General features: G+C 43.0%; 1 protein-coding gene across 2 annotated transcripts in view; it reads right to left on the reverse strand.

The window, feature by feature from the left end:
• PDZRN4 (PDZ domain containing ring finger 4) overlaps positions 1-18,619 on the reverse strand; it is a gene marked incomplete at its 5' end in the record, with an annotated part of 233,043 nt that extends 214,424 nt beyond the window's left edge. Inside the window, 3 exons of one of the 2 annotated variants that reach the window (XM_079994130.1) lie at positions 10,317-10,409; positions 12,504-12,590; positions 18,026-18,619. In XM_079994130.1, the coding sequence (XP_079850256.1) occupies positions 10,317-10,409; positions 12,504-12,590; positions 18,026-18,619 (774 nt within the window). Of the gene's footprint in view, positions 1-10,316; positions 10,410-11,645; positions 11,805-12,503; positions 12,591-18,025 lie in introns of those variants that run through there. The other variant, XM_079994132.1, reaches the window with a different exon arrangement.
• Positions 18,620-22,012: the final 3,393 nt, after the last annotated feature.

Consider the following 22,012-nt stretch of genomic DNA (forward strand, 5'->3'; position numbering starts at 1 on the left):
GGTTAACGTCTGACATCCCTTCTCTGCTGCTGTTTCTCTGATGCCCATTATACCAACCTCCCTCGCCCCAACTTCCAGTTTTACTCCAGTTAGGAAAATTAGTTTCAACAGGTGGGGGTATGCATTCAAGATAGTTCTGATGCTTTAAACATTGAACCTGGACCCGGGAGCTATGTACAACACTGACCACAAAAAAACAAGCAAGGAAACCCAAGCAACACCACCAAAAAACCCCCCACAAGTATCAGCTCTGTGAGACTCGTGAGATCAAGCGTACATCTCTTTTTTTTAAGTATAACTTTTCTTTCCTTGTCTAAGAAATAAAGCAGTGCCAAGTCCTCTTTGAAAATATATTACAAAGATGTGCATCTTAGCATAAGTTGAAGAGGTCAGGTTTACTGAAGCCTTTTGTTAACATGTTGGCAGCAAACTACTGCACCTGAGACATCTGAATAGTGTTTCAGTCTTGTAAAAAAAGAGAGAGATGTAAATGGTACTGTATTACTACCATTTCTTTTCAGCTACAGCACACTCTTCTTTAAATTATACTTGTTTTAACAGAACTTACTTTAAACAACGTCCTGCATTCCATAATGCAACAACTATGTAGAACCTAGTAAATTACTTCAGACACCTAATCTTGGTTACTTTTGTTTTTGAAACTGGCCTAAAAAGCCTATATCTCAATATGCAGCATCAAAGACCTTCACTAATTTGTAAAAACAGCCAACTGGTGTGTCCTATAGGCCCCAAGAGACACAATTCAATCTCCCAGACCAGAAGCTACATTAACAAATGGAAATGCCTTCTGCTCTTGCAGCACGATCTTTGGATTCAAGCCCACATAGCCATATCAGAATACATTTCTGGGAAAATAAAATAAAAAAATTCATTATGCCCAGCATTGAGAAAGCGGGTAAGATATTTTTAATTCCTCTCTACTAGAATTCAAGGTCTCAGAATGACATTGATTGGCGTTCGATTCAAGTTCCATGCCACAGAACGTCCCTTCATCTCCTGTCCCTACCCACCCCGCTCCGCCCCAAATCTGTTTGAGGGTCCACTAACCCCTGGAGCAGATTCTGAGGGTATGTGGAGGGCTGCAGGGGAGAACTCCCTTGTGCAAGTAGAAAGAAGTCTGGTGAGCAAGCAGAACAGCAGCATTAGATACAACCCTTATTCTTCACTCAGTGAACAAATACATGAAATTCTTTGCTACAGCATGCGGTCATGGCCAGTTTCTTAAGCTTTAAAAGAGATTTATACATATATTTACTAACATTTCTCACACACACACACACACACACACACACACACACACACACACACTGTGTGTGTGTGTGTGTGTGTGTGTGTGTGTGTGTGTACATATATATACATATATATGAAATGTTAGTAAAAGTTATGTTTGTATGCAGTCTGCAAGCAAGTAAGCAAAACGGAAAACAGTGCTGTGTTTATCAGGAAACCACAAAGAATTTCATATTAAAAATAATTATGAGGCTTTTCTTTGCAGAATGATCAACTTTATCTATCGTGTACTAACAAGTGTCTACAACCTACGAGAATGTATCATGAAAGAGATACATATCAGATTATGAATTGTTCAAAGTTCTCTATGTATCTTTAATTCAAGTTTAAAATGTAAACAAGCATCTAACCGCTGGCAAGGTGGCAGAAAATACATTTAAATCGGCAAAGGAATAGTGGGACTATTAGTACTAAGGATGCAAAACAAAGCATACACTGTAATTATTTTCTGCACTGATGCAATCCATTTTTCCTGCCCTCTAATCCCACTTAATGCAAAAGATTGATATGGACTTGGAATGCAATTGGTCCTACAACAAGGTACTAATAAACTATGGAAGCTGAAGTAGCAAATTAAGCAGGTCATGTTGAGCTTATTTTTACCTTGAAGATATTCATAGTCGCAGATACCACCAATGTTACTATAGCCGATTCTGACATTGCACTGAAGTGTTTCATATGCTGGAGCTGTGTGTGCATCAATGCACACAATTTCCTGTACCGAGGAGACTGTATGAACATAATTTACAGCATTTATATAGATCGCCTGTAACAAAAAGTTCTCAGGGCAGTTCACAATATAAAACAAGTTAAAAATACAGCAACAAGAGGAATGAAAGAAAACAATGCAACATCCTAAGGTCCTAAAAATAAATGTAAGAGACCTAGGAAAATAATGCCCTGTGAAAATGTCTTTTAAACAGGAGCCACCTAGCACACCTCACCTGATGGGTATACAGACAGCAACTGATTTGCGTGGGAATAACGCCCTGAGGCACCACGTGCTTGTGTGAAATTGTTTATAATTGGAACACCCATTGCAAAAGTCTGCAAACACCCCGTTCTGCCCCCACCCCGTTCTGCCCCATTTTGTGACATTTTTGAGTCACTTCCAGGTTTGGTGTGATGTGTGCATGTGTGTCACACACATACCGGATGTGCCTAAAATGGTCTCTGCCTGTATCTGAATATTTCAAGGTCCAGGTAAGGATATGTGCCAGAAGGCAGTTTTTCGGGTACCATCTTAAGCCATACAAAGGGCATTTATATTTTTCACTTTATCGAAGTGCATTTCACAATAACTTCAGCATTCTTTGGGAAGAACACATTTTCACACATGCTCTCTCAGTAGCCAAAGGCCAATCGCGCTCTATTCATATACTCACAGCACATATTCAATTACAGTTGTTAATGTATACAAACTCACAAAAACATGCACTAGAGTATAGCCTACTGTGTAGAACACGTTTTACTAAACACACACACCTCTAACTCGACAAAAGAGAAAAACAATTTTATGATATCCTATTTTTCTCACAAGTACCGTATTTGGTCTTCTGTCTACGAGTCATTTTTGGCAGCAGCAAATGCCTCATTTTCTAAAAAAAACTATGAAATATTTCAGTGAAAACTAAATGTGAAGACATGTTAAGGATAGCAGTGATTATCATCAATAAGCTGTGAAATGAGAAACTTAATGTACATATTGCTTAAGTGGGATGAAGGGACAGGGAGAAAATGAGAAATTCTCTGTCCTAATTAACATTCTAACTCAAAATCCATTCTTATTTTTAAGCCACACACACACAAAAAAACCTTTAAAAAATCCTATTTGAGTTCATCGCCTCTCCTTTGCTAACCTTTCAAGAAATTAACTAGAGCATACAGATGATGCCTTTCTGGTTCAAACTGAGTTGTATCAGATATTGAAAATATGAAGGAAGGGAAAGATTTAAAAAAATGTTCTGCAGTCAGTCAGTCTAACTATTGACCCAGAAATCTGGGATAGCTAATTAAAATTAACCTGGAGCATACAGGCACTGAGCTATGACTTTTCCTGCTGTATTGCCAGATCATTACTATGACATGTGAATCGTAAGATGAATGCCTGCCACTGTTCAGCTGATTGAAAGAGGACTCAAAATGCCCTAGCATTGCTCTCTGTTACAGGCAGATGAAGGAAAGGATGGTTAATCGCTTTTAATATTGCCCTTAGATGAGGAATTCAGCCTGTCTGGCACCATTCTTTGTAATTGCTGGGTCTATGCTAGGGTCTGGTCTCAGGACTTTCATTTTTCTTAAGAAATGTCAGAGCTTGTGCAGTCATTTTGGCAGATGGACGGCATCATTAACTGTGCTCTAATTATTTCATGGTAGAACAAATAATTTAACTAAAAGTAAAAATAAACCAGCACGCATTACATTTTAAGTCTGCTCAGACATTTAACCCCATATATATATATATATATATATATACATATATATATACATATATATATATATATATATATATATATATATATATATAAAACCTATGTTGTTGGTATTATAAACTTCAACTGCAGAACAAAAACAGAATGCTCCTAAAACAGTATTACATGCTTTTCTTCTGCTTTTACTGCTTGTAGAACCCTGTAGACAGCAACAAAGCACAATCATTTTTATTTATTTCCTCTTTTGCCTAAAAATTTCAAATATAAATTGCAAAGGGGAATTAATTGGTCTATTATTCAAAACAGAAAAACATGATGCCTGGGGTTGATTGGAAATCTGATCCAAAATACCTGCAGGATACCAGGTTGGAAAGACTGACCTATCCCTTTAAGCCAATGATGGGGAAACTGTGGCTCTCTAGATGTAGTTGGACTACAAGCCCCCTCAGCCACAGTTAGAATGGCCAGCGATCAGGAATGATAGGAGAGCAGTTCAGAAACATCTTGAGGACCACAGGTTCTCTATCCCTGCCTTAAGCAAACACACACAAATTACAGGACACTTACGGAACAAAATGGAATCGGACGTGAAAGGCAACAATAACAGAGCTTTTCATAAAATTCATTCATGTTTTGTTTTAAAGTCTGATGCCCAACCTGCCGACCTGTAGTTCTTGACATGTTATCATCCCTTACCCTTTGGACTGTAAATACAGTAAAATGTACATATTTAACACCCTTAACTGACTGTCTCACATGACTCTGTTATGACAGTGGTGGGTCTAATTAGTAGTGGGAGGCAATTTTTGGAAAGTAGTGGGACTGTGTCTATTACGCTATAGGATGACCAGTGTATAATCAAAATATGCAACATAATAATGAGCCATGTTTCACATGATCTCTTACTAGTATTCTTAAAAGCAAACATATATGGGGAGAGAGAACCATAAAAAACAAGAAGAAAACTATTTCTCATTCTCCACCCTCTTCCAGTACAGTGGTACCTCGCAAGACGAATGCCTCGTAAGACGAAAAACTCGCAAAACGAAAGAGTTTTTCGTTTTTTGAGTTGCTTCGCAAGACGGATTACCCTATGGGCTTGCTTCGCAAGACGAAAACGTCTTGCAAGTTTGTTTCCTTTGTCTTGCAAGTTTGTTTCCTTTTTCTTAAAACCGTGCATTCACTTCGAGGAGCAACTCATAGCACGCGGTGTGGTAGCCTTTTTTGAGGCTTTTGAAGACTTTGGTGATTTTTGAAGCTTTTCCAAAGTCCGTGCTTCGCAAGACAAAAAAATCGCAAGACGAAAAGACTCGCGGAACGAATTAATTTCGTTTTGCGAGGCACCACTGTATCTTAAAATTATCATGAAGTATAATTTGCTACAGAGGACGCACAATGTGTGGCTTTAAAACTAACAGCATTTTTGTATTTATTTATTTAGAAAAGCACAATGTGTGGCTAATTCAGACACATGATCGGCAACAAGCAACTAAAGGAGCAACTAAAGGAGGAGCACATCACCTTACAACCTAGACTAACAATACATCCTATCTCCTGAGCAGTATTTGTCTCTTCATATTTGCCATATCAGCTATAGCCTAAAGCCAAGGGGATTAAGCTACAGACTTTCAGAATGAAGGAATAGCAGTCATGATATACACCTTTTAGCTCCTGCACAGCATGGAAAATATTTAAATATTTTGGGGTGGCTTAACCACCAGCCAGGATTTCTTTCTTAGCTTGCAACTAGATAAAAGGTACCCGTTTTCATAGCCTTCACTTGCTTGCTTGCTTTTCCCACTTTCAGAGCTGCATCCAAGGAAATGCATATATATTTCACACTTATGCGAACTTATGGAGAAACCAATGGGGAGGGGAAATCTGTAAAAAGACTACGATCAAGCCATCTAACCAGAAAATTTTAGAACTGACACTGTTGTATATATAGCTCTTTCCATTTCATATTCAGTTTTTGCCACCTAGGGGGCAAATAAATTAACACTGAAATACATCTCCAAACATCACAGTTGTAATACTGTACAGTCTACTGACAGCATCCTATGGGGGGCAAAACCAAGTGCCAAGCAATTAAAAGTACAAAAGACAAGCAGATGACAAGAATTAAACTCATTAATTTCACACATAAAGCTCCAGTGAATGAAGTGTGAAAAAGCTTTTGACTTCTTGCCAATATGAACATCAATTCCTCATTTTTCTTCCCTACAGAACTGCAGTTTCCACTCTCAGCAGGACTGGCATGGTATTTATCAGGGTGTATTTTACCAGGGAGAAAAACTTGTACTTCGAGCCCTGGGGGAAACAAATTATTTCTAGTTTAAGGCACAGTTATATTTCATAATCATCTACTGTGTGATGAAACAACTGTCTCCTTACAGAGAAAACTGTATCAGATTACAGACAGTTGGACTTTATTTTTCACATTTTAATTATCTATCCAGAAAATTCAAAAATAGTTGTCATTGTCAAACAAGGCACACTCTATGGGTAATATCTGGACATTATTCAGTATTTAATATTGGACGCCCAGACATATGTTTAGTTTTAAATAAAGATAAACAGCAAAATGTATTTATTTGCAAGCAGTTTGAAAAGAAAACTAAAAGGAATAAAAAGATAGCAGAAAATTAAATGCCAAGAGAAATATCAGAAGTCCTGGGGTGAATTAACTGGCAGCAGCATTCAATAGGGCTTACTCCCATGAATATAGGCTTGATAGGATTATACTCAACAAGTCCTGGAAATAATAGTATAAAAAGGATGACTGCTAAATCTAAACCCAACTGCTATGCAGCAAGCAGGGCTAAAAAAAAAGTCAGGGAATTGGATGGCTGGAGAGGAAGGCTATTCATGGCAAAAATTATCCAAGTTCTTTCTATCACTTCCTCGAGTCTAGAAAGTGTACAGTGAACCAAAGTCATGACAGAGGCCAGCATATCATGAGTTGCATGAGTTGAAATATCATCATCATCATCATCCACCCAAGGACATGCAAAATGACAAAACAGGGATGGATAGACAGCAATGCTCTTGCTAGTTTCAGTGCTTCTCTGCTGCATTAAAAATATATGCACTGACCATTCTTCCTAAGCTACTTGTCAAGAAGCTATAGAACAGTGCAGTCACTTTAGAAAGTTTTCTCAATCTGCACTGTTGTATCTACTGCATTGTTGTATCTACAGCAATGAGGCCGGTGGGGACTGGGTTCTTTCAAGCCTAACTGCCACACCGATGGGGTAGAAAGGGGCACAGCACATGGAGAAAGTTACTCTTCCCTAGCTGCAACACACACAAACACAAACAGTACTGGTGATGTTTTCACACACAGAGAGATTTCAAAAATCCTCACCTTCCACTGAAAAACTATGAAAAATGATCATGTTCAGCAGATACGTCCATTCCTGAATTCCACTGCTGTATCCCAAGTCAGCAATATTCAAAGGGGGAAAACTGAACACATTTCAAGAGCTGTCAACTTAATATGAAACCTATCTATCAACTCCTCTTAATGTATTGTATTTATTCTCCTTTGGGTGTCTTTTTTTTTTTTTTAAGGTATATACATACAGCGATGCCGCAACTTAAAAATCATAGTCATACCTCGGGTTAAAGATGCTTCAGGTTGCGCATTGTTTGGGTTGCGCACCATGCTGAACCCGGAAGTTACTTCCAGTTTTTGGCGCTTGTGCATGCGCAGAAACACTGAATCATGACCCACGCATGCGCAGACGCAGCACTGCAGGTTGCAAATGTGCCTCCTGCATAGAACACATTCGCAACCCGAGTGTCCACTGCACTGAAGCATCTCTTTATTAGCTGCAGCCAGCAACATTCTTGCAAGGATCTTAGCCAGGCATAGGCAAACTCCAGCCCTCCAGATGTTTTGGAACTACAGTTCCCATCATCCCTAGCTAACAGGACCAGTGGTCAGGGATGGTGGGAATTGTAGTCTCAAAACATTTGGAGGGCCGGAGTTTGCCTATGCCTGATCTTAGCTAACCATCTCTTAACAATATCTGAGACAACCCTTCCTGAATCCCAAAATGGTTTTAGACCTTCTAGGTGACAGTGGATATGATTTTCATAGCCCGACAGCTTCAAGAAAAATGCAGGGAGCAAAACCAGCCCCTGCATATGGCATTTACTGACCTGACTAAGGCCTTCAACACTGTAAATCGTAATGCCCTGTGGACTGTCCTTCTGAAAATTGGCTGCCCAGATAAATTTGTGAACATCCTTTGGCTCCTCCATGATAATACGACAGCAACAATCACAGATAACAATGGCTCTCAAAGTGAACCGTTCACAGTGGGATCAAGTCTAAAACAGGGTTGCCTTATTGCCCTAACTCTATTCATTATTTTCATTGTCATGATCCTCTACTTTGTCAAAGGGAAACTACTAGAGCCAGGGCTTTCTCGGCTGCGGCTCCAATCTGGTGGAACGCTCTGTCACAAGAGACTAGGGCCCTGTGGGACCTGACATCTTTCCGCAGGGCCTGCAAGACAAAGCTGTTCCACCAGGCCTTTGGTTAGGGCGCAGCCTGACCCCCTCCTCTGGCAACCTGCACAGAATTTTGCTTAACAGTTGCCATCAATTTGATTTTAATTAATTTTTATAATGAAATGTTTTTTAAAATGTTGGATTATTTGATTGTTTGATTATTTGGTTGTTGTTAGCCGCCCTGAGCCCGGCTTCGGCTGGGGAGGGCGGGATATAAATAAAATTTATTATTATTATTATTACCCTCTGGAGTAGAAATCATATATCAAACATATGGAAAGCTCTTTAATCTGAGCAGGCTAAAAGCTTAGCCTATCACTCAACATCCCAGAAACCAAAATGCTGCACCAACAAGCACAAAATAACCCCTCTGCAGTGTCACATATCCAACTGAATGGTGTAACGTTGGAAAATGTCGGTCACTTCTCCTATCTGGGCTGTTATCTTTCCACAAGGGCAGACACTGATACTTTATAGTCACTTGTACCACTTGTATACAGTGAGATTACACGAGCACCCCCCACTCAGCTCTCTTAGTCTTAATTCCCCTCATTTACTGACACACACACACACACACACACCAAACCCAAAAGTCAGTTGCCCTGTTGTTATCTTTTCATTCAGCAGCCTAACAGCCCATGGACAGAAGCTGTTCTTTACCCTGTTGGTGTGACTAATCATGCTTCTATATCTTCTGCCCGAGGGCAGGAGATCAAGAAAGTGCCAGCCAGGGTGTGAATCATCCTTGAGAATTTTCCTCACTCTCCTGAGGCAACATTCTTCCACAATGTCATCCAGTGGATTCACGGGACAGCCCATAATATCTTGTGCTGTATTCACCACCCTCTGTAGGCACTTCCTATCAGTTGATGTCAAACCAGCATACCACACCGTGATGCAGTATGAAAGGACACTTTCTATTGTGGACTGGTAGAAGATGATCATCAGGTGTTGATTGACATCATTCTTCCACAATACTCTGAGGAGATGGAGTCTTTGTTGGGCTTTCTTAACCACCTGGGTTGCATTGATTTTCCAAGTAAGGTTTTCACTGAGATAAACTCCTAGGAATTTAAAGGAAGAGACTCTCTCCACACAGCCCTCCCCAATGTACAGCGGGGCTAGTTCTCCTCTCTTCCTCCGAAAGTCCAACACCATCTCTTTTGTCTTGCTGATATTAAGGTGCAAGTTATTCCCTAGGCACCATGTAGATATTTTTTGGACCTCCCCTCTATATGCTGATTCGTCTCCACCTGTTATTAAACCCATTATGGTGGTGTCATAATGATGCCGAAATCCAGCGTCACCCGAGCTCTGCGAGTGCAGCTTTCTTCCGAATGAAGTGCAGAGTGTTTAAGGACGGGGACATATGCAGGGAAACCAAAATGCTTGTTTACAAAGCTATTGTACTATCAACCTTACTGTATGCTTGTGAAACATGGACCATAAACGCCATCTCCAACTTCTCAAAATATCCCATCAACGATGTCTCCAAAAAGTTTTACACATCACTTGGGAAGACAGTCAAACTAATGCCAGTGTACTGAAAGAAGCAAAGATCACCAGTATCGAAGCAATGATTCTTCAACATCAACTTTTTTGGACTGGTCATGTTGTGCAGAAGTCCGATTATCGTCTTCCAAAGCAACTACTCTATTCCGAACTTTAAAATGGTAAGCGCAATGCTGATGGTCAACAAAAGAGGTTCAAAGACTCTCTCAAGGCAAATTTTAAAAAGTGTAGTATAAACACCGAAAACTGGAAAACACTGGCCTGCGAGTGCTCCAGTTGGAGAACAGCCTTTACCAAAGGTGTCAATACTCGAACTCAAGACGAAAGGGAGAAACATGCTAAGAGGAAGACACACTTGGCAAACCCTCATCATGATCAGCTCCCACCTGGAAACCTACATCCCCACTGTGGAAGGACATGTGGATCCAGAATCGGCCTCCACAGTCACTTACAGACTCAGTTTTAAAACCGTGTTCATGGAAGACAATATTACTCGGCTATGAGTGATCACCAAAAAAGAAGAAGAAGAACTACTCTTACCTCTAGGATCCTGTCATTCATTTGCATACCATCTGCTTGGTCAGCAGGCCCATCTTCCACAATTCTGGACACATAAATTCCTTCCTGATTGCCCTAGAGATGAACATACACATTTTAAAAGGCATATTTTTATAAAACATTAAAAAACCTAAAGGGACAATTCTTTGGCAAGTTCTGACATCTTTGGTTCTCCCGGCATTAAGACCCCAATCCTGCCTCAGCCAGCTCAGCTCCCAAATAGGGTGTTCTGGAGCAAGAGCAGGAAGTGGGGACTTAAGTTGGATCCTAATTCTGTTCAGCTCAGTCATGTGACATGGTAAAAAGGGCAGTGTAAATCAAACTCTTTTTTGTAGGCTTGTTTTCCCTCTGACCTGATTGGGCCAGCTCAGCTGGCAGCCTAGATATTGAATGGGAGTTGCATCTGGTGCAACTCCACACCAGTTAATGCTAGATACTTGACTACAGGATTGCTCCCTAAATCCTGCAAATATCCAGATGACATATACCAGTTTTTTTCAAACATAACCACACAGAAGAGCTGTGAATCAAACTGACAGCCCTTGCCAACTTTTTTACGTGGTTGCGCAAGGGAATCCATTTCAGATTCAATGTTCAGATCTTAGTTTAGCTATTTGAAGCAGGCCACAATTTACAACAGACATTGACCAGTAAGAATGTTTAAGAGGAAACAGCTATAAAATAAAAGGCATTGTTTTTCTTGAGGGGTGTCACTTGTCAAAATGTCTCTGCTTGTATTACCCTTGAAAATAAATATTAGTTGAACATTTAGGGACATACAGTTGTTTTTATTCAAAGGAGACTGGGATCACTAAACCTCTGAGGATGAGACCAGATACAAATCAATATCCTTATCTGTATACATTTCTGAGTGCTGCTTTTGTATTGCTTTAATTTGTCACCAGACAGCCACATGGTCACATAAATGTTTCACACATAGGTCTGGCCATGCATTATTCTCCAGTCAAGAGAATAATGGCAGAAGGGCACTTACTTAAGTATATAAGCAATGCTCAAGGATGGTTTTGACCATCACTGAGAGATTTAAGTCCGACACACACCCAAATAGAAAAATGCAACAGTAGGATATGGAAGCACAGTGCACTTTGAGAGGGAGGGAAACAGACAAACCATGGACCTGTGGCTTCCTAATCTCTGGGAGAGTGATAGACTTGTGGCAATTATACTTTACAGGGTTGTGCGGAGGTTGCCCTGGGTCGTTTGACCCTTTTTAATGGTTCTCTTTCCTCCTAGAAAAACCACACAGTGCTTGCTTTTAAAGTTTAAAAATAACATACGACTTTTACTTACTGTTATTTGCTCTTGTCAGATTGAATGTACAAGAGAGGCAGGTGTTACTTATGTTACTGAAACGTATTTCCATGAATTTGTATCTGAGACTGACTGATATTTACAGATTGGGTCTGAGGCAGGTAGCAGCGTAACACAACACACTTGCTGCTCTCACAGTTAAAACACACCCACAGTTGATAACTGAACTAACTGGGGGGGGGGGGGGATTGCCTAAGTATGCATATGACATCACAAGATTCTATACTACAGCACAACTGAAAAAAACCTACTGCATAGATGACATCACAAGATTATATGCTACAGGATTAACCCTTTGCACAATAGTTTGGATGCACCATTCCTACAAGACTGAACATCCAAATATGGGTCCAGCAGTTCGACCTACTGTCCTTCCAGTCTATTAGGTAAAGGTAAAGGTAAAGGACCCCTGGACGGTTAAGTCCAATCAGGCCTTAACTTTTCACTTGAAGGCCAAGGGAGTCAGCATTTGTCCACAGACAGCATGATTAAACCACTTCTGGTGCAACAGAACACTGTGATAGAAACGAAAGTGCATGGAAACGCCATTTACCTTTCTGCCGCAGCAGTACCTATTTATCTACTTGCACTGGTGTGCCTTCAAATTGCTAGGTTGGCAGGAGCTGGGACAGAGCAACGGGAGCTCACCCTCTTGCACGGATTTGAACCACCAACCTTCTGATTGGCAAGTCCAAGAGGCTCAGTGGTTTAGACCACAGCACCACCCGCATCCCTTCTAGTCCATTACAACCTTCCCAACATTATTTTAACTTGCCACCATGCATAATAAGCGCAATTCTCATTTAAAATTGGCACTGCATCAACCTTTCTGTTTACCTGGTTAGCTTGTCCTCCAACAATATTAAATCCCAGGGTATTGTTTTCTCTGTGTAGCATGATGGTTAAGATCTTAGGCTCTCTTTCCTAGAAAGAAAGACAAAAAAAGAGACTACTTATAAAACCTGCTTAACAATATCCTACTGCGGCTTTATAAATCAAACCATTTAAAACCTCGCTTGAGATCTCCAGGAGATCCTATTTTGAGAAGTGAGTCTTTCAAATTTATTCCACATGATGGATATTCTGTAGGTCAAACGGTTTATGTGTACCAGCTCAATCTCTCCCGCGTGGTTTTTCTACGTGCCAATATCTGGAACTTTGGCAACAGCCTGGAGACAAAACACCACAGTGTCCAATCTCCATGGTGAAACTACATTTACATGACACAAAACATCTCATTGCAAGGAGCGGTTGAAAAAACAGACCTCATACAGAACAACATTTTGAAGTCAGCTGTGTTCAGTACTAGGATAGTCAGAGAAAAAGTACTTCTGAATGAAATACAGATACTATACTAATGAGATAAGTGATTAGTAAGTAACTCAGTGCAATTATTTTGTCATTATCACTTAAGATATCGGCTCCATATTCATTAGCAGTCAAATAAGTATGAATGGTTTTAAGTGCAGAGAACTATTACAATGTTCAGAATTTTTATGGCTATTACATGATGCTATTTTAAACATGGTGAGAGATGGGGAAGATCTCTTTGAAATACATGGTTCTAGATTCAAGTAGGTAGCCATGTTGGCCTGATGCAATAGAAATATTTTTTTTTTTTAAATAAAAAATTGTCCAGTAGCACCTTAGAGACCAACTAAGTTTGTTCTTGGTATGTGCTTTCATGAGCATGCACATTTCTTCAGATACAATTTTTTATATATTTCTACTGCGTCAGACCAACACGGCTACCTACCTGAATCTAGAACCATGGAAGGCACCACACTGAGCCACATGAAATGGAAGTCCATCAACCGTATCTGAAAAAGTGTGCATGCACATGAAAGCTCATACCAAGAACAAACTTTGTTGGCCTCTAAGATGCTACTGGACAACTTTTTTTTATTTTAAATACATGATTATGCCAGTTTAGTAGTTCAGTACCAGCATAACTTCTGTTCACTCAGTTTCAAAAATCTTTGGGCTGTTCTATGCCACACAGCACAGTACTATAAACTTATAAACAAATGGTTTAAACTGATATTCGATACAGATGATAATAATAACACACATTTGTACAGTGGTGTTGTCATTGCATACTTTCTTTACTTGGTTTATCTGTTTTAATTTATGTTACACTTCAGGAGCCCCTTTATGGCAAAGAATGCACATAAGAAGTGCTAAAATAAAAACAAATTTATTTTAGAAACAACAACACAGAACACTGTGTTATTGATTGAATGAGTAGTTTCCCTGAGGATCATAGTTTCCAGGAACACAAGAATCGGCCTTTTCTGTGGTGGCTCCCCATTTGTGGAATGCTCTCTGCATTCCTCTTCTTCTAGCCTTTGGCTAATTAAATCATCTATGGCTTTTTAAACTTGGGGAATATTGTTTTTGTTTGTTACTATGGCTTTGTGCGTGTGTGTGTGTGTGTGTGTGTGTACACGCACACGCACACGCACCCTGTGACCCTCAGATGAAGGGCAGTATAGAAATCTAATCAATAAATACATATTTCAGTAATTATATATTGTAAAGAAGCTGCAGCGACAGTTGTGTTATTAAGTCAAAGAATTACAACATCTAACAACCCTATGGTATCATAAAGGTCAATGAATAATGCTAGTTATGAAGAGAGCAAAGCAGTTCAAATCATTCCTGCTGGTTGTTGCGTCCCAAAAATAAGCAGCATGGCACAAAACTCTGAGTGGAGCTTAAATCACCACTCAGCAGCAAATAACATTTTCAGGAGTCCCTAAGGACCTTCCAAACTTGAAGATAAATAAAGAATGAAGACACGAGAAATTAAATCAAGGGCTGTCATGCACAACAAGCCTGTGTAAAGTCGTCTTAATCCGCTTGTTTATTTAATCAAAAGCAAATTATTCGATGCAGAAATCATGCTCTCAGGCTTAACAAAAAGGGTGATGATATCCAATCTGTGCCTCCGGAGAAGATTTTGAGAGGAGGGGCAGCACAGAGGCCTGTAGAGGCAAAGGAGAATCATTTTAAAATGACACCTTCCTCTTTCCACTGATAGATGGCTTCCATCAGAGGAGGAGATCACCTTTAGATTGTACAACTGAAGTAATAGAGAACCTGGAAGCAAGGCACGTTGAACTGTGTAATATGCAAAGTATCAGACTATTAGAAGTGCAACAATAAACTGCTGTTTGCTGAACCAAAAGCCACCTGTCATTCTCCAGCTTTTAAATAGCATACACAGCAACAGTTTAGCAGAGTGGCTGGGACAACCCAGCCAGATGGGTGGGGTATAAATAAATCATCATTATCATTATTATTAGCAACTCTGGGTAGTATTCAACAAAGTTTTACTCAGGGCAGACACGCTGAAATTAATAAATATGACCAAGTTACTAAATAACATCCTAAGAAACCAAACTAATTAGGATCCCAATAAAACAATCTGCTGTCTTGAATGATTGATACACATATCTGCCATCAGTTTTGCCATGTCTCACTCTCCTACTTTTGCATTTGTTTCAATGGTCTAGACAAAATTCAACACAATATTCACTGCAAATGCACTGTTTATTCACCATGCACACTAAAGTACTCTTAAATCTGCAGGCTACATAAAGAGATGACATGTGCAATTTCCAAATTTTAGAGGGGGGCTGGAAATAAAGATGCAACTCAAGTTTGTGCCTTTCCCCTACATTACTACCTGCATCTTTCTACAAGATTTCTCTCTCCTCCCAAATTTTAAAGAAACAAACAAACTGATGAAGAATTTAGGAGTCATTTCCATCATTTTAAGTCATTTAAAAGTCTAGCTTTTCAAGAATACCCAAAGCACGAAAGGGCTACTAATGGTTAAAATTAAAGACTTGCCCTAGTACAAAAACAAAAACTTAAGTGTACAAGTTGCCTTTTGATAAACAGCAAGTGACAGCAGAGCTCCATGAATCTGATTCTATTCCCTGTGCCTTTGCTTGTGTAGGAAAACGCTGTTGCATAGCTGCACAGTTGAGATCTGTCTATTACAGAACCAAGAACTCAGTGGAAATCAAAAAGAAATGTCCTTCATTTCACAAGTCCCACAACAACAACTCAGCTTAAGAGGTAGCAGTGCCACTGGTTGTACCTCCTGGAAATAAGGCCCATGGCATACAATCAGGCTAAGAAGACCCTCTGGGGGGAAAGGAGGAGGGCCGGCACAGGCATTGCCTTTGTTCAGAGTCTCTGATCTGTATATGAAATGTGTTCCAAGCCAGAAGTACTCTTCTTAGCTTTTTCCAAAACAGCATCCCTAGTTTCAAGATGCCTAGCAGTCCATGCTTTTTGTGATGGCACTGACACCTCTATTTTTGCTGCCCATGCCTATTATAAACTAGCACCCATGTCGCTTTTATCAAGATATGGGATCCAGATTATTATTATTATTATTATTTTACCAAAAAAGCACTGCTGAGACCCAAACTGAACCACCAATTTATGGGACAAAGATTAGCAATGCTGTGAAAAAGCAACACAAGGAAAGCAATTCACCCAGCAGTAGTTTCAAAGAAAAGGGTTTGATTTCAAAAAACAAGACTACAGCACCCAGCATCTGTTGCAATACCTGCTCTAAACTAATAAGAAAGAGTGCATCTCTGATTATTTCCAGGATGGATTCCTCTAACACTCAGCAAAGTAATCAAAGTCAATTTCTTCCACGATTCTTATACTGTCCTGAGTTGGGGGCATTTTCAATACCCACCTTCCGAAATTATATCAAGACTCCAGCCTTCCAACAAGTGACATTTTATGAACCGGGTACATTCCTGACACTGAGATTAGACAGAGAACATCATCATAAACTCAGATGCACCACTTTGCAAACCTCAGGCACTGATAGCAACTTCTGGAGCCAAGTCCTTGCAAGCCCCAGTTCAAGATTAAACCCTGCAGCAACAAGGCTTAGGCCTGTTGGGTTGCAAGCTCTCCTCTTTATGAATGCTGCACCTGCTGGCCTTCAGGTGATGGGGAGTAAAAACTTCAAACCAGATTCCCCTTAACAAATTAAGCACCACCAGTTATCGAGGAGCAACCTGAGAAGGGGCTGACAAGAATTACTTCAGCAAGGTGAGCTGCTGAGGAACAGGGCAGACCTGCAGGTCGCCTCACAGAATTGTAGAGCTGGAAGGGACAACAAGGATCATCTAGTCCAACCCCTGTAATGCAGGAATCTTTTGCCCAACATGGGGCTTGAATCCATCACCCTGAGACATAGGAGCCAACTCCAATAAGTTGAGCCCCCCATGTTGATGGGCATTGACCTTCAAATGGTGTGGGTGCACCCCATTATGTGATCGATAAGGCAGGGGACACCATATTTTATTCAATTTGGCAACCTTGCCCCAAGATCATGAGTCAGGCTCTACCAAGTAAGCCACCTTCTTCCTCAAAGAGCTTTAGTGGACGGGACAAATATAGTCATCCATCTTCCCACAACAGCCACCTTGGCAGCCCAGCCAGCTATTTCCAAGAAGCCCAAACACAAGCTGAGCAGGAAGGCGACAGTCCTACCCTGCCATTGCCCCCTATCCTGGTTCCTAGCTTTCAGAGATATGTTGCTGTTGTTTATAGTCATTTAGTCGTGTCCGACTCTTCGTGACCCCATGGACCAGAGCATGCCAGGCACTTCTGTCTTCCACTGCCTCCCGCAGTTTGGTCAAACTCATGCTGGTAGCTTCAAGAACACTGTCCAACCATCTCATCCTCTGTCATCCCCTTCTCCTTGTGCCCTCCATCTTTCCCAACATCAGGGTCTTTTCCAGGGAGTCTTCTCTTCTCATGAGGTGGCCAAAGTATTGGAGCCTCAGCTTCACGATCTGTCCTTCCAGTGAGCACTCCTTATGAATGGATAGGTTTGATCTTCTTGCAGTCCATGGGACTCTCAAGAGTCTCCTCCAGCACCATCATTCAAAAGCATCAATTCTTCGGCGGTCAGCTTTCAGAGAGAAACTGCCTCTGAATACGGAGGCTTCCTTTCGCCGCCACAGCCAAGACCAATCCTCCCCCGACCAGTCTCACCTGTGAACCTCCCCGCGGCAGCAAAACTGATTCAGCCGCTGAGTGTCGCCTCCACCTGGCGCTTGGCAGAAGTCACAGCGCCCACGACCACCCACTACAGCCTCCCCCAACCTGGCGCCCTCGGGGGGCTGCAACCTCCACCATCCCAGCGCGCCATTCATTGTCAGAGCTGGTGGGACCTGCGTGAGAGGAAGGAAGGAAGGAAGGAAGGAAGGAAGGAAGGAAGGAAGGAAAGTCTGTCTACCCCTAAAGGGCCCTTTGCTCCGCCAGGAGCGCACAGCCTAACCCTCCCCTTAAAAAAGAGCGCCCCTGCTCACCTCGGGGCCGTCGGGGCTGCCGCTGAGGTGACGGACGTACTGGCTGAACTTCTGCTTGTACCGGAGCGCCGCCAGCTGCACGTCGCTCTGCAGCGCCGCCAGCTGGCCGAGCAGCGCCGCCTCGCTCTCGCGCCACTGCTGCTGCTGCTGCAGCCCGGCGCCGCGCAAAACGCGGCTACTGCTGCCCCTGTCGCCGGAGCCCAAACCTTCCTCGTCGTCGTCGTCGTCCTCTTGCTGCTGCTGCTGCTGCTGCTCTTGAGGTCCTCCGCCGCCGCCGCCTTCGCGCATGTGCAGCGCCTCGCGACGGCGGCACCTGCCCGGCGCGTCCTGGTGGAGCGGCACGCGCCGTCGGCAGCCGCGCGCCCGGTAGTCGCACTGGGCGGGCAGGCGCAGCACGAGGCTCCTCAGCGGCGCCCCCCGCTGCAGCTCCGGGCGGGAGATGGGCCGGCAGCGCAAGGGGCACAGCCGACGCCGCGCCGCCCAGGGCAGCAGGCAGCCGGCGCAGAAGACGTGCCCGCACGGCGTCGACAGCGGCTCCTCCAGCACCAGGCCGCACAGCCGGCACTGCGGCCCCGGGTCCGCGTCCAGACCCATGGCGGGAAACCCGCCGGCGGCGGCGCCTCCTTCCCTCAGCGGCCGGCCTCTCGCTGCTGCTGCTGGCGGCGCTTGCGAGCCTGGGGCGAAGGCGGAGGAGCCGAGCGGAGAGGGGAAGGGAGAGAGGTCGCCGGTCGGAGTTTTGGTTTGAAGTTTGCAGCTGCTCGCCAGAGCTTCGGAGGCGGCCGTAGTCTGCCGAATAGGCGCTCCCTCGCAATGGCACTGCTCTTTCTCGCCTGTCATCACCTCCACCCTTCCGTTGCTGCTGCCGCTGGGGAGGAGGAGGAGGAGGAGGCTGGTTCGCCCCGCTTTCGAGAGATGACAGACCAGCCCTCTTGTTTACATCCCACAAGCTCCAGAAATGAAGCCAGACGCCTCCCTGCCGGCAGAGCATGTCCCTATCGTAAGGATAGAGATGGAAGAGGATGCACCTTGAAGGACTGATTGCACCAGGTTCTCCGGCCAGCTGATTTCTATGGCAAGGTTTACTTTGCCATCAGAATCGCCACCAATGCCCTGCCTGGCTCCAAAGGCTTTGCAGGCTCTTCCGAGTGTCTCTTCTCCCCACTTCTAACATTAGCTCCCTGTGCTGCATTGGCAAAGGCTTTCGAAACTGCTTTGAAGGAAGAGCTTCAGTGTTTACTTTCAGCCAGGCCACTCGTTTCTTATGTATGCTATGCATAGTGAGTGATAAGGGCGGGTGGTGCTGTGGGTTAAACCACAGATCGGAAGGTCGGCGGTTCAAATCCCTGCGACGGGTGAGCTCCCGTTGCTTGGTCCCTGCTCCTGCCAACCTAGCAGTCCAAAAGCACGTCAAAATGCAAGTAAATCTATAGGTACCACTCCTGCAGGAAGGTAAACGGCGTTTCCGTGTGCTGTTCTGGTTCGCCAGAAGTGGCTTAGTCATGCCGGCCACATGACCCAGAAGCTGTACGCAGGCTCCCTTGGCCAGTAAAGCAAGATGAGCGCCGCAACCCCAGAGTTGGCCACGACTGGACCTAATGGTCAGGGGTCCCTTTACCTTTTAAGCCATTTCTAAACCCACCCTGCTTGGAGTGTGCTCTGTCCCATCATTAATAAAATAATGTTTTCCTCTGGGCTTCCAGGCTGGGGTTGGCCACAGTACCACTGAGCACATGTAGAATTCCTTACCTGCACTGCTAGATAAGCACCGGGGATTAACAGAGGGCTTCCAGATCAGAAGCCAGATTGAGGCAAAAAAACACACCCCATCATTATAGTAACAGATGAAGGCTGGTCAGACTACCCCACCTTTTTGTGGTTTTGGTTTGGATGATTTATTTGTTTTTAGCAAGTATTTGTCTCCCCGGTTTTGATATAATCTGGCTGGGCTTTTTTTCCTGCCTGATCTCTTGTTTGTACAGTTTTCCAGCTGCACTTGGGACAGGAAACCAATTTGCTGAAAGGCTGAGGTTGGGAGCTTGTGTAGGCAGCACATCCTGATTGGAAAAGAGAGTGAGAGAGGAAGGGAAGGGCTGGTCTCTCTGCAACACGAACCTGTGCCGCCTTCCATGCTGCTTTCTTCTGCTGGCCTGCCCCAGCAAAGCACATACCCTTCATTAAAACCCACACGTGCACACTTATGTAAAGGCAATAGCCTGAAAACACACTGGGTTATTTAAGGCTGCATTGTGAAACTGGAACTAAAAACACAAAACTTCTGCCATCTTGTCCTCTCCCTCTGTGTTTCTCCTTTGGCTTGCCTTTCCCCTTTAGGGTGAATATAATTAGACAAGGTGTGATTTGAGCAAGAACCCTTTGGCTCACCAAAGCATCATCCTAGAAGTTTATTGCAAGCATCAGCACTTAGGCTATATGTTGAGCAATAGAGAATAGCTTGTCTATGATGATGCACAGACCACATTCCTCTCTCTCTCTTTCTCTCTCTCGATCTCTCTCTATCTCTCTCTCTCTCTCCTCTCTCTCTCTCTCTCTCTCTCTCTCTCTCACACACACACACACACACACACAAAAACACCAATAAAAGCTTGTTTGACAGAGGACAGGATTCTCAGACTGGGCTGAGCCTTGGTGCCTCTCTCTTTAGAACATTTATTTATTTGTTGAATTTATATTCCACCCTATACCCAGAGGTCTAAGGGTGGCTCACAGAATAAACCCAGAACACAATACCTCAAAACATGGGGTAGCCACCTTCTAAAGCAGGGGAGTGAGGGTAGTCAACACTGTGCCCTCCAGATGTTATTGAACTATATTGCCAATGACACAATGTTGGCTACCCCTGCTTCAGAAATTAAGAACAGGGATTACTGGTCCTTGTTTTTATATGACTGCTCCTCAGTCCCGAAGAATTGTGTAATGATTTCAGGCACAGGTTTCTCTCTCTCTCTGTGTGTACGTGTTTGTTTTAATTTATGATCTGACAAAACCTAAAGGGTATAGGAAAAATGCAGATATCACGCTAAAGCAATGCACTGATTTGCAGCTCTGCATAAAAGGAAGGGGGAGGAAGAAAAAAAAGCAGAACGCCAAGTTTCAAACACGTTATTTCGCAGAATCTAAATCATAACAATTACAAGCATAACAGGAAACATAAGCAATAAAGACAACATCAAAATATACACAAACTGAACAATTTCCACATAAATAATAAAATATAAAATCGATATACAGAGAATTAATACTGATAACGTCAGCAGTAGCCACCACCAACACAACCTGCTAAACATTACTCCAGCCCAGGAGTCTGTTCAGCAACCTCAGCTTTTGTAGCTGAAGTCAAGTCAGGACACCCGAAGGACAACTGCTCCTTGGGAGCAGTTACATGCCAAGGCACAACAGCAACATGTTTGCTGCCTACATTCTGCATTACATATGCAAATAGTGCACTTCCTGTTCCCACAGCAAGCATGTCTAGTGAGACGCATCACTTCAGGACTTCAGCTACGTGTCAATGTTCCCAAGTATATGTTATGAGTTTTGTTTTGTTTTATATTTTTGCCAGTGGGAACTTGTGAACATAAGAGGAGCTTGGTGGATCAGGCCTCTGGCTTATCTAGTCCAGCATCCTGTTCTCAGGGCAGCCAACCAGATGCAGAACCTAAGCACAAGCACAGTTTCCAGCAATTGGTATTTGGAAGCACTACTGCCTCTGACAGGGATGTGGGTGCCACTGTGGCCTAGGACCACAGAGCCTAGGACTTGCCGATCAGAAGGTTCGAATCCCTGCGACGGGGTGAGCTCCCGTTGCTCGGTCCCTGCTCCTGCCAACCTAGCAGTTCGAAAGCACATAAAAGTGCAAGTAGATAAATAGGTACCGCTCCGGTGGAAGGTAAACGGTGTTTCCGTGCGCTGCTCTGGTTCGCCAGAAGCGGCTTAGTCATGCTGGCCACATGACCCAGAAGCTGTACG

This window comes from Podarcis cretensis (genome assembly GCF_951804945.1).
Source record: "Podarcis cretensis genome assembly, chromosome: 10".
NCBI classification, from domain to species: Eukaryota; Metazoa; Chordata; class Lepidosauria; order Squamata; family Lacertidae; genus Podarcis; species Podarcis cretensis.